The following is a 13,950-nucleotide window of genomic DNA, read 5'->3' as shown; positions in this document are numbered from 1 at the left end:
CAAGACTCAAACAAGTCTTCTGTCTATGACAGGCAGACAGAGTTCAAGTCACAAACCATGACACAAGTAGGAGCAGACACGCAACTTCTGTGCTAGGAAAACAGTTGAACCTTGCTCAATGGTATCACTCATCCTGACACACAAATCGTCTGGACTCATCTTTCTAGATTCAATCCCTCACCTGTCTCTATCTTTATTTTCTCTTTGATCTGTCTGGCTAAGCTGAACTCCCAAGTCTTGTTCCATTTTTCCTCACTAGAGCCCATCTAATATTGCCTAAGAATATAAAAAGGACAACGCATCTTGACACATAGCCTGCAAGGCATATGCACGCTAGATATCATGTTTATCTAAATGTCATTTAAAAATAATAAAGTCATCTAAATTCTAACTTGGAAAATTTTTATGGAAATGATTCTGAGGTTGACTTCTTTCTTAACATGTCACAAAAGACATTAAGATCCCTTGAATGTTTGCATTTTGTTCTATTCAGTAATATTTTTATTAAATTGCCTCTACAAATATTATGTAAAAACTTTTAAACAATTTAAACTGTACATATTTGATGCTTATGTTCATTTTGTACTTACTTTTGATGGTTTTATTGTTATCTCTCAGAAATCCATCTTTACTTCCCACAGACTCAAATCTCAAAAAAAGAGCATAGTCTTGCCTATGTGAAGGATCGTAATTCTTTTTACCATCAATAATTAGCCTGTAAAAAATTACAATCAATTTTTTTTTAATTTTTCTAATGTTTATTTATTTTTGAGAGAGAAAGAGAAACAGAGTGCGAGCATGGGAGGGGCAGAGAGAGAGGGATATGCAGAATCTGAAGCAGGCTCCAGGCTCTGAGCTGTCAGCACAGAGCCTGATGCGGGGCTTGAACTCACAAACTGTGAGATCATGACCTGAGCTGAAGTTGGACACTTAACTGACTGAGCCACCCAGGCGCCCCTACTATCAATTATTTTTAAAGCAAAGATGATACACTCTATTACCTCTCATAAGGGATCAATACAATCCTTAAATCTATGCAAACAGATGAAAAATCAGTAAAGAAAATCTAATTGTGATCCATTTTCCAAAATTACTGCCCAGGATATAGAGACCTGCCAAAAGAAGGCCACAAAAATGGAAAGATTCCGAAAATCAGTTCATGACAACATTTGCAAGTCAAAAGTAACTTAAATACACTAAGTTGTCAGGGTCCAGCTGCAATGCCACTTTCTATGTAAAGGATTTTCTTTCCAGGCCGAGTTCATTGCTAATTAAGAACTCTGTTCAATTCTCTACAATAGTCCTTCTTACCCCTGGGTGTAACCGCAAACCTCTGTTCCTTACCTGTCTCCTCCTGTGGCCTAAGCACATACTGCTAGCCACACTGTCCACATTCTTAGAGGAGAACAAGATTTGTAACAGTCAAATCTCATCAGAGGAGGAGAGGAGGGGAGGGGGGGGAGGGGAGGGGAGGGGAGGAGAGGAGAGGAAAGGAAAAAGACCAAAGTGAGAGATGGGTTACTTCATAGACGTAAGTAAACGGTCTTTACTTGCCTTACCTAGAGGTTAACTTTTTTAGCAGTGGGTACTCAAATATACACACAAAAAAAGGCTGACGTGAAATATTACACAGAGATGCAAATAGCACACTAAAAACTTATTTAACTAAGACTTCCAATCATACTCATACCTATGAGTTTATGCTAGACTCTCAAATAAAGTTAACATGCTGCCATGAAAAAAAAAACAGAATTTCAAAGATTGTGTATTCAAGAGAATCTTACACATTGACCAAAGAAATCTCCCGCAGGCAGATACGACTCAGAAGGCAATTACAGATCATACAAATAGAACCAACAATTATTTGATTACCCTCCTTAAATTAAAACACAATTCAGTCCTTTACAATTGATATCAACATCAAGTGACTCTGTGGCCAGAGAGAGAAGTACATTGAACATTGCCTTCTCACAAAGGGAAGCATACAATTGGATCAGTTATTACCACACACGGCAACCACTCAAGTAGAGCTGAAGTTGCTAGTCTATGTTTAAAACAGCATTTCCGAATATATTTTCAAACTAAATAACCAAACCAAGTACACAGAATTATAAAAAAATAGATACACTGGCAAAAGTACTAAAAGTCTGTATGAATTTCAGCAAACAAGTATGGTTGATTCCAGCGGCTGCTATAGGCTTAATATTCACGCTACTTGGCAAATGTTCTGCTGTGGCAAGAACATCCTCTTTGGAGGCCCCTGCACATGCGGCGTGCCGCTGGCATCACCTGACTATTCCTACAGGGACAACCAGGTCTTGGTTGCACAGACTCATTTGGAACCATAGTCAAAAACAACACAAAGCTTCCACTCCTACAAGGTCTGGAACAATTCACAATCTAACATGAAATATTTAGAACAAAATTTTTAAATATTGGAAATTATATTAACCATGTTTGAAATGTTTAGAGCCGTAATAAGAAAACACTGATTTGCACATTCTGACAAGTTGGACTCTTACAATCAATGTGATGAACGTCTGATTGATACACTTTCAATTAATAACAAACACCAGAATTGAATTTTTGCTTACTTTGGGCTGAAACAAAATGTAATTATGGTCTTTTGATAAGGTAGCAACCTCCCTTCATTAGGAATACAGGAGATAAAAGTGGTAACATCTATGTTCTTTATTCGGCTTAAGTAAGGGAGATTATTTAAAGCAACATCTGTTCTTTGTTGAATATTAGTACCCTGTAATATAAAATCAGAAATACAAAGAATATTAAGGCAGAACACAAATAAAATATTTCAAGAGGAGATCATCAAATAATTATTGAAATTTTAGTATGGAAGATCAAGAATATGTAGGTCTTTAACATATATAAATTTGACCAAGGCACATTATAAAATTTTAAAACCTGTTAAAAAATTCATGAGAACAGAAATCCCCACAACCAGCTACTAATCTATAAGAAGCACTTGTCTGGTGTACTTCAGATATATATTACTATCAATGTTAGTTTAATTTACAGAATTGTTTGAGGTTATCCTTGAAGACACATGAAAGGGAATCCTATCGATCTGCACATTAAAACATACTTAGAATAATTTAACAGCTTTTTGGTTATTAGTAAGTTCAAAACAATCTGTTTCAAAACATAATGCCCGATCTTCCCCTGTTACACTGTTTACTTACCAGTTCTTCTCCAACTGAATCATCCTGTATTATGGCCACCCAATTTATGGGTTCTGGGTTATTATTGTACAGAAGTGCATGTTCAATTTTTGAAGTTCCGAAGAAAACAGAACCAAAGTGTATGCATTCCAACTTCTTGTCACCACTCATGTTTAGCAATTCAATAATCTGCTCAACCACATGAGCTTTGACCCTCAGGAGCATATCTGGACGACCTTGCAAACTTACTCTACAAGATAATAAATTATACATGTATATCTTAAGTAGAATTTTATATACTTAATTTTTCTCCTAAGTATTTGGATCAACAGAAATTTTATAAAATCACATTATAATTAAAATTCAAAGGCTTAAGAGCAGTTCCTTTCACGTACATGCCAGAGAATGTCATGTCCTTCTGTCTGAATCTGCACAGTAGAACGGCATACATACAACCTAATTCATTGTCCCCAAGAAACAAGAGAGTTGGAAAATAATCATATGAATTGACTCCAAAAAAGGACTTACTGCAAGGTCCATATCACCAATTATTTCATAAACACTAGAATTAGATGGGATGATTTAGATGTCCACCTATAGTTCTAGAATTCTGAGATTCTTTTCTAACTCATCCCACTCTCCCGAGTCCAACAGCCAACCTCATCCCCATCCTAATAACCCAATTCTCTATGAAGCAAAGTATGTCAGCAAAATCCCACTTGTTTGCTGAAATGAAGATCCCGCCATAAAGCTTCACTTCCCAGACTGATTTCAATTCCCTTTTGAAACAGCCCACACATGCACATTTATCCCCCTCTGGCATAAATGCAATCTTCTTAACTCTCATCCCATCAAATACCTCAAATAACTGACCACTCCACAATCATCACTCAAGTCCTTATCTTACACTACATCTCCATCACGTTGGCGGTGGCTGATACCATCTATGCACATCTCTCCTCCCTTAGCTTCCTTGACGCCATACTTTGCCAGTTTCCTTCTAACTTATTCAGTCTTTATCTTTTCATTCTCCTAAGACTTGGATATTTTATATATTCCATGAATAATGGTGTCTCTCTCCCACTCTTTTATACTCTATCCTCCTTGTCAAAGTTGTTTTCGACTTCATGCTTCATCTACAATTTATCCACTGACAATCTTTAAGCCAATATACCTAGACCAAATTGCTTCTGGGACTCAAGGTAGGTAAATCTAATAGGCGCCACAGGATTCTGCAAAGCAAATTAATTCCCACATTTTAAACCTGAACTCAAGATCCCCTCCCACAGACCTGTCCTTCCCCTTACCTTCCCTTTCTATAACCAGTCACTACATCTAGTTAAATCTGCCTCCATAATATTTCTCCAATCTGCATACTTCTCTCCATATGCCTGATTTGTACCTTAGCTGAGGTCTTCATCACTTCCCTTCTGCTGTACTATTACAGTTTCTAGTCAGGCTACCCCTCCACATATGTACTCCCTGATTTGTTGTGTCCACTGTTATCAGCACAACCTTTCTAAATTGCAAACTAATCACCACACTCCCATCTTAAAATCTTACTGAGATTCCACAGCCTTCACAATAAAACCTAAGCTTCTATCAGGGCTCACAGATGTTTCTCGAACTTTTTTTTGGCTGTTACCTCCAGCAAGACATGTACTTACACTACAAGCACACACACATGTACACACATGCATACACAGGCACACACACACACACACACATACCCAAAACAAGTTTTGCAAAACATTTGCCCTTACTATATGACATGCATTCTGCTATTTTCTATTTCACTGTTTTGATGCTGGTGGTGACCCATTATAGTGATTGTACATGCCACTAATGGACTGAGACATACAGCATTAAAAAATGCTGTCCTATGAGGTCCTTTACCAGACCCTGCACCATTCTGGTCTCATCTCACATCACTCCTCACCTCCATCTCTGCCTTTACATCGCCTCAGCTCTCTCAGTGTCTAACACCATCTATTCACCTCCAAGATTTCAAGTCTTCTACTTGCTCTGTCTGAAATTACTCTTCTAACCCAACCCCATCACCAATACCCACCGCCCCTATACGTGCATGCACGCACACGCACGCGCGCGCGCACACACACACACACACATACACACACTCAGCTCAGATCACACCACTGCTCTCTGCCTGGCTACTTCCTACTCACCAATACTTCTTTGGGTATGCTATCACATCCTTACTGGAGCCCTTTCCTGATCTACTCCTTCACCCCCATAAAATCCAAACCAGGAGCCCCTGTTATGTGTACCCATAGGCCATCCTCTGGCTCTTCACATTTTTGAGTCTCCCGTGCTGGGCAAACAGTCGAGACTCAATGAACAAATGTTGACTGAAAGAACAAAGAAGCTAACGTACATTCAAGACAGTAGGCATATCTGAAGAGTAAAAAAGGAAAGTATTAAGTACTACATTAGAATTAAGAACCATGGTATACTTACTTTGCCACTTCATTTACAATTCTGGGCTGGTCTGCACACAAATCAACTTTAACAATCACTGATGACTTGGACTCCACAACACCATTACTTGGAAAAATGACAATGGGCAATTGGCCCTGGTATTCTGTTTTAAATGTACCTAAGGAGAACAAGAGCAGATGGTTTACATCTGGATCCATACAGTGTTACATTCACATTCTTAATAAGGGTCAGATATACATTACAGAGTATACAGTCTATCGTGGACCAAGAATCACAGCTTTAATTGTAAGTTTAGTCTCTGGGGTCACCCAACAGATGTGAACTGATTGTTAGGACTCAAGCCTCATTGGTAGTTAAAATATACTGTCTGCTTACAAAGTTCAGACACTTACGGTAAGAATTTTGTATATGTTAGTCTGTATAATCCTCAGAGTGCTTCTGTGATGTAGGTTTAATCATTAACTCCATTTTATAAATAAGGAAACAGAAGCTTAGACTGGTTGAATGATTTATCCAAAGACACAAGTATTATGGTAGATTAAACTGTTGACCTCAATTCTTGACCTTTCTCTGCATCTTACCATTACACTACCATGGACAAAATATATTTTCCTACCCCTTGATGTTGGGCCTGATGATGCAATTCGCTTTGGCCAATAGCATGTGGGTAGAAGGGACAACATGCCATCTCCAATCCCGTATGTTCTCTTGCACTTCTACCGTGTAAAGTACTTAAGTAGCTACTGTCCCTATGGCCTGTGCTTCACAATGAGCACATGTGGAGCAGAGCCCCCAGCTGACTCACAGACTTGCAGTAACAGAACATTCCTGACTGCCTAGGTTTGAAGCAGAGCTACCCAGCAGAGCACAGCTTAGATGAGTTGAATTCTAGCCATTCTGCATATAAATAAACAATTAAAAACTAATTGCCTCTTTAAGATACAGAATTATGGGGTGGTTTCTTACATAGCGATAGCTGACTACTACAGTTAGAAATTAATAGAGCTTGGATTTTCACTTGGATGCTTCTGACCTAAGGGCTCACACTCATAGCCATTGTCAGCTGTTGTTGTTGTTGTTTTTAAGATTTGTTTATTTAAGTAATCTCTGCACCCAATGTGGGGCTCGAACTCACAATCCCCAGATCAAGAGTCACATGCTCCACTGACTCAGCCACCCAGGCACCCCATCACTTTTTGATAAATGAATTCATGCAGTTCACACAGGGAAAGAGTAAAAGGAATGTGTTTCTAAGAATAAAATAGCATATGAGAAGGAAGTTACAAATACGTCTTATTCTCTTATTCTGAAAACAAAAACAGTGAATAATTTGTAGTAATATTTAGTGCGTGTATTAGAGCATGCGGTCCTTGAGATCACACATTATGTCTTCCTCATCTCTGTGGTCCTAGCACTGCACACAGTGCCTAGCCCCAAGTGGAGTGCTCAAAATATGCCCAACAAATGAAGTAGCCAGTCATGTTTCCTTAATGTGCAATATAAATATTATACTATATAAACACAAATGAGCATGCTGCTAACACGAACAACTTGGCAAATTCCCAATTTACCAATTTTAAATCACATTTGATGAAATTTTCAAAAATGATTCATTTAGCTTAGTTAAATAAAATATTAGCATCATAAAAGTACTGAAAATATAAGAAAGGTAATAAAACTTTTTTAAGTACAGAGATGATCTGATAGAAAAGGCAAACAAACTCACAGTAACAAAATTTGTTAATCCAGTCACTTCAGACAAGCGCTAAGAACAATCTTTAAGGGTGTTTTTTTTCTGTCGTAAAACAAAAATTTATAAAAAATTATATGTTTCAAATAAATAAGTATTATTGACTCAATTCTCCAGAAAAGGCAAATTATGTGAGTCCAGGTAAGGCTGAGTCAGTGAGATAGTTCCTATATTGTAACTACTTTGATATAATTTGACAAAAGAATTTTAAGTATTTCAAAAGTTTATTTTAGGAACAACCCGAAACTGAAAGAACATTGTTCAGTCTTCTAAATATATTAAAAGAGTGGCTACACAAACACTAATGCGTCTTATATAACTTTAACACCACTAGTAATAATGAAATATTTGACTTTTATTTTTAAAAAACTAACAATAAAAGGACATCAGCTTAAAGGAAGGGTGTCATTGAAGAAAGGATGTTACAAAAGGAATTTCTGTCATCAAATTCTCATTTCTTTTTAGATAGGACCCTGGCTGATGTTCGGAGAATGAACTAGGAGATAAGGGATTTCAGAGAAATCATTTCAGTTGGTTTGATTACTAAGCAAAAGATGATGATGGCCTGTTGTAGACAAGTGAGGATGCACCAGAAAAAAGAGGATTACTGAGGTAATTAGGAAGTGAAGAAACAGGATTGAGTAACTGACTAAGGGGGTAGGAGGTGAAAAAAGGAAGAGGTCAAGGATTTTGTTAACTTTCTGACAGGCCCAAGTACATGGTGGTGACATTTAATTAAGAAAAAGAGAGAGAGAGAGAGAGAGAGAGAGAGAGAGAGAGAGAGAAGTTTTGGGGGAAAGGCGAGGAGTTTGGTTTTAGATGTGTTAAGTGTGAGAAACCTGAAGGAAATGTAAAGTGTGGGATAGAGCCCAGTGAGGTAACAGGAATGAGAGTGATTGCCTAAGGGAGAGCGTATAGACTGAAGTAACATGTGGGTGGGCCTAAGGCAAACCCTAAGAAACACTCACATTTAAGGAACCCAAAACAAAGGGACAGCAATCCACAAAAGAGAACTGAAGGGAGGCAGTAGGAAAAAAAATAATTCTAACATCAAAATCGAACATTTATTGAACACTTAATATATATCAGAGAGTGTACTAAGTATTTTATCAATTACCATCCCAATTGTAGGAGGCAGGCACTATGTTTATCTCTACAATGGATGTCCAGGAAGTGTAAATACTTGCCTAGGGCCTCCTAGCCAGTAAATGTTATAAGCAAGATTTGGGCCCTGGAAGACCTCACTCCAGAACCTGAACCTCCATTTTATATAAGCCAGTGAGGAGCCATAGAAGCCAAAGTTTTGGCTTTTGTGTTTTGTTTTGTTTTTTCAAGACACCAGGGGCCAACTGTCTGAAATGTTGCTATTTAAGTCATGTAAAATAAACACTTAGCCTTGTCCACTGATGTGATTTAGGGAAGCACATGGCCTGCGAGGCTACCTACAGCTAGGACTGAGATGACGGTCCTTTGAACAGATCTGTGTTTTTTGAATGAGACTTGCTTTACCTTCTCTAGAGGTGATTAAGTATACATGGTTACTTTGCCTTTATCCTTCCAAAATACTTTTAGAAACTATAAAGTAGATTTTCATGTAAAAGTATTTTTAAGATCAAGCCAGGGCACACAGTCTAGTTTTATAGGATGCTAACCAAAAATCAAGAGTCACATACCCAAGGTCATTGTTATTTCTTATGTATGCTTTTTTTTTTTTTTTTTTTTTTTTTTAAGGCTTCCTTGGGTCTAAGCGTACCAAGGATAAACCAGTCTCCATGTCTCCAGATGACTGTTTTGGAGACTCTTCAGAATGCTCATAGGAGATTAAGCAGGTTACTTCTAAGTTGAATAACCTTTCATTGAAAGCTTAACAGTTTATTTTTATTTTTATTTTATTTTATTTATTTATTCATTTATTTTTGAGAGCGAGATAGAGAGCACAAGCGAGCGAGGGGCAGAGAGAAAGGAATAGAGAATCCCACGAGGTGCAGAGATGGAGAGAGAGAGACAGTGTGGAGCCCAGAGTGGGACTTGAGCTCACCTGAAGTGGGGCTCAAACTCACGAACTATGAGATCGAGACCTGAGCCGAAGTCAGATGCTTAAACGACTGAGCCACCCAGACGCCCCTGTTTTTTTATGTACTAAATTGGCAAATCATTTTTTTCTTTTATAATATCCTGGTCAAATTATGTTTAAAGAATTTTTTTATTCAAGTACAGTTGACATACAATTAACGATTCTTTACTCATACTGAGAGATCACTGAACCAAATCAATTACACAAAGGTTTATTGAATGTCTGTGATATACCCAGCATTGTATTATGTAAGAAACTTATACTGCGATTCCATGACATCAGTTTCCAAGAAAACAAACAATATGTGTTGAGAATAAGTAGTGTGTGTTTCTCTGAGTAGTTAAGGAGGATCTCAAGGACCAGTACTGGACTTTGTCCAATTTAGCAAATTTCCTGGTTTACAGATGATGGTAGGCTTTTCTAGACAATAGAGAGTAGAGAGATGATGCTAATGATCAGGGAAAGGGGAAGAGTGGGCATTAAGAGCAACAGAAAGGTCATATAGCTAGGGCAAAATAACCCAAGTAAACCTAAAGTTTGAGGAGTTCTAAGGTAGCTGTTCAAACACGGAAATGGTATGTGAAGCTCACACTAGGGACTTTAAAGACTGTTCTACATGATACCACGGGAGTAGAAAATGTCTTTGCAAATATTCAAGCTTACTGAGGGGAAAAGGGAAATGATTGCAATTCCACACATGCTAAAATAATAATGCTTTTTCCATGATGTACTTTAAAAGGTAAAAACTGAGAAACAACAAAACCAAAGAACAGAACATGGAGTTCACCAGCTCACAAAGTACTAATAATAGAGACTTATCTTAAAGACAGAGCCACGTCTTCAAAATGAAAAGACAAGCACTAATTTGCACAGTTGGGAGTAAACTTAGCAAATATTCTTATAGAGGGCCAGAAAACAAAATGTATTCAACAATATTTGGCTAAATCCATGGATAATTATTCCATAATGGGCTATAAAAATAAAAAATCATGAAGTTGTTACATGGATCAACTAATAACCCCAGTGTCGCTACCAGAGAGAGAAAACAAAGCTGTACCTACCATGAATCTGCTGAGTGTGGCTTTTTAATGTCCTCTTAAGTATGCATATAAATGTATAAACATTTGATCTTTGACTCTAAAACTATAAAATATTTGTCACAAAAAATCCTTTTTTAAAAACTGTATTAAAATCATCCTTGAATGCTAAATCTATTTTCTGCCTAAGTGTTTTTCCTCATAAAAATACACTGTTATTCTCATGAATATTTATATACTGTGCCAGTAGGTAATAAGGACTTTATGACACCTTACAGTAACCTGCTACTGTGAATATAAAACATAAAATCAATTTTGCTAATGGTGGAAAAATAATATTCGAGTCAGAGAATGAGAAAGTCAACACTAAGAAAATGTGTTTTATTGATAACAATTTGTAAGGTAATAGTAATTAACATTTCATAGTACTCAATTATAATTTATAGAATGGGGGCGCCTCGCCTAGGTGGCTCAATTGGGTGAGCATCCGACTTTGGCTCAGGTTATAATCTCGAAGTTCACAAGTTCGAGCCCCTCCTCAGGCTCTGTGCTAACAGCTCAGAGCCTGGAGCCTGCTTTGGATTCTGTATCTCCCTCTCTCTCTGCCCCTCCCCCACTCACACTCTGTTTCTGTCTCAAAGATAAATAAACATTAAAAAAAATTTTTTTAGGGGCGCCGGGGTGGCTCAGTTGGTTGAGCGTCCAACTTCACCTCAGGTCGTGATCTCGTGCTCTGTGAGTTCGAGCCCCGCGTCGGGCTCTGTGCTGACAGCGCAGAGCCTGGAGCCTGTTTCAGATTCTGTGTCTCCCTCTCTCTCTCTGACCCTCCCCCATTCATGCTCTGTCTCTCTCTGTCTCAAAAATAAATAAACGTTAAAAAAAATTTTTTTTAATAAAAAATAATAAAAATTTTTTAAATATAACTTACAGAATGTAGTATTCACTACAAATAATATGCACACACAAAATATTAATACAATACTAAAAGCCAATGTGGATTACTTTTCTTAAAATGTCTGGGTCTAGATCTGAGGCTTATTTTTATTTATTTTATTAAGTAAAATAATACTAAATATTCTTTTAAGATTTTTTTGTAATTTTTTTTTGAGAGAGAGAGAGAGAATGAGTGAGGGAGTGGCAGAGAGAGAGGGAGACAGTGAATCCAAAGGAGGCTCCAGGCTCTGGGCTGTCAGCACAAAGCCTGACACAGGGCTCTAACTCACAAACCACAAGATCGTGATGTGAGCTGAAGTCGGACGTTCAAACAAATGAGCCACTCAGGCGCCCTAAATATTAAGATTAAAACCATATATATTCGTTACTTACAGTTTTTATACATAATAAAAATGTACAGTTTGGTGATATTTTATAATAAAGAAAGGGTATGATCAAAACTTTGCAGGATTTGCAATGGACAAGTTAAGAAAGATTTTTGGAAAATAAATAATAAAAACAAAATTCTCTCAATTATATACCACTACTCTAAAATATAACCAGAGAGTCTAAAGGACCATACAGCCCACAATCACTAGCCATGAGAGGTTCTATCTGTAACACAGGAGTCAGACCACAAACGAATCTAATATTCTACAATCCCACAGGCACCCAAAACTTAAACATTTAAAAAATTAACACATGGAAAATTGAAAAAAGTAACATCTGGTGAGGAACAATGATCAGTTTTATTTGTTTAACCCCAGGAAGAAATCAGTAAAGTGACAAACTGACTTTGTTATTGTTTTTTTTAGTTTATTTAGTTATTTTAAGAGAGAGAAACAGTGCAAGTTGGGGGGGGGGGGGGGTTGACAGAGAGAGACAGAGAATCCCAAGCAGGCCCCAAGCTGTCTGCACAGAGCCCAAAGCAGGGCTTGAGCTAATAAACTGTGAGATCATGACCTGAGACGTAGAGTCAGTTGCTTAACAAACTGAGCCACCCAGGCATCCCCTACCTTTGTTTTAATAATTCTCATTGCTAAAACAGCCACAGAAAATATCCTCACTTAATGTAAAAGAGGTTTGGATTTAAGACCAGTTTTATGTATTCAAGATGCAATCTCATAAAAAAATGCCCTCTCTATGTGGACCTGGCCCTCATGTCAGCAATGGAAGCCTTGCCACCCCAGATCCTTAGTATCTAATGAGGACAATGAAGGGTAAGTGATTTTATACCTACTCTATACCATCAATGAATAGTGTGCATGAACACACACACATACAGACACACAAGCCTTTATGGAAACTCTTAGGTCACAGTAAAAATCTCGAGAAATAATCCCATCTAGAGAAGAGAAAAGCATCTACTCTCTGAACAAAAAGTTAATAAGAGCCTTCTAGGGACCATCATGTGAATTCAAAGTTGAATACGAAAGAGAAAAAAAAAAACAAATAGGTATTGAGTGCATATGATAAGTGCCACACTAAAACCTTAAGTACATACATAATTAACCATAGTTCATTTTATTAACCACAGTTTATAAATGAGAAATATCAAGTTCAATGTCCTAAAAGATACTTGCCCCAGATGACACAGCTAGTAATGCATTGTGCCCTGATTCTATCCCTGGATGGCTCACTCTAAGGACTATGTCACGCCCTTAACACCATCCTGCCTTCTGTCCACAGGGAGATCACCAGTCACCTGGGAGTCAGGCTGTTAATCAGAATCATAGGGAGATGGATTCATCTTTCCTGAATTATTATCTATCATTTATAGTAATCCTGTCTAAGGGCCTTCAGTTTTGAGCTATTTCAAATGATAGACACCTTACGGGGCGAAGGAATAAATAAGAGAATCCATTAATTATAGAAAGTATACATTTCAAATAATACCAACTTATAAATTTATATAACATTAAATTATATATATACATATATATAAATTAATTTATATGACAGAAAGTATTTACCTGGAGCTCTGCCATGATTAATGATATTAATCTCTTTACAATATACTTTGCTATTGGCAACCAATGTGCCAAAATTAACTTCTGACTCAATTTCCAATTGACAGGCTGGAATCAACCTAGGAGAGGAGAAAAGAGGACAACATAATTAACAATTATAACTTCATACTTAAATCTACAGGGGGACATATATAGACACTTTTATAGTAATTCCTTGTAAGACATTTACATTTCCTTAAAAGTCTGTTGATGGCATATTTGTCAGTAAAAGGAACTGAAATAAAGACATGAAAACAAGATAATGAGATACATTTTTAACAAAGAGATCAGACTTTATGCATCTAAGGACATAGTACACCCTCTTAAGTACTCACCTTGAAAGGCTACCCACATATCTCAATATTTTTTGCCACTCAAAACATTTTTGGAATCTCCACCTAAGCCTATAATACATTCTTTGGCCCCTCCTCAGAAAGGGGGGGAAATGATCTTTACAAAGTAAAATAGTTCAGATGATGCCAAATCTGATGAAATAAAAGAAGGTGTT

The 13,950-nt window shown here is 37.2% G+C and overlaps 1 protein-coding gene across 2 annotated transcripts in view; it reads right to left on the bottom strand.

Moving 5' to 3' along the window:
- CFAP47 (cilia and flagella associated protein 47) overlaps nucleotides 1-13,950 on the bottom strand; it is a 545,688-nt gene that overhangs the window by 520,627 nt on the left and 11,111 nt on the right. For both annotated transcript variants that reach the window (XM_053202225.1, XM_053202224.1), the window contains exons 3-7: nucleotides 13,407-13,522; nucleotides 5,658-5,796; nucleotides 3,201-3,429; nucleotides 2,595-2,755; nucleotides 591-715 (exon numbers count right to left, since the gene is read on the bottom strand). In XM_053202225.1, the coding sequence (XP_053058200.1) occupies nucleotides 591-715; nucleotides 2,595-2,755; nucleotides 3,201-3,429; nucleotides 5,658-5,796; nucleotides 13,407-13,522 (770 nt within the window). The remainder of the gene's footprint in view (nucleotides 1-590; nucleotides 716-2,594; nucleotides 2,756-3,200; nucleotides 3,430-5,657; nucleotides 5,797-13,406; nucleotides 13,523-13,950) is intronic.

Source organism: Acinonyx jubatus, chromosome X (assembly GCF_027475565.1).
Source record: "Acinonyx jubatus isolate Ajub_Pintada_27869175 chromosome X, VMU_Ajub_asm_v1.0, whole genome shotgun sequence".
Classification (NCBI taxonomy): domain Eukaryota; kingdom Metazoa; phylum Chordata; class Mammalia; order Carnivora; family Felidae; genus Acinonyx; species Acinonyx jubatus.
The sequence above is the reverse complement of the archived record's forward strand: the minus strand, read 5'-3'. Positions and strand labels throughout refer to the sequence as shown.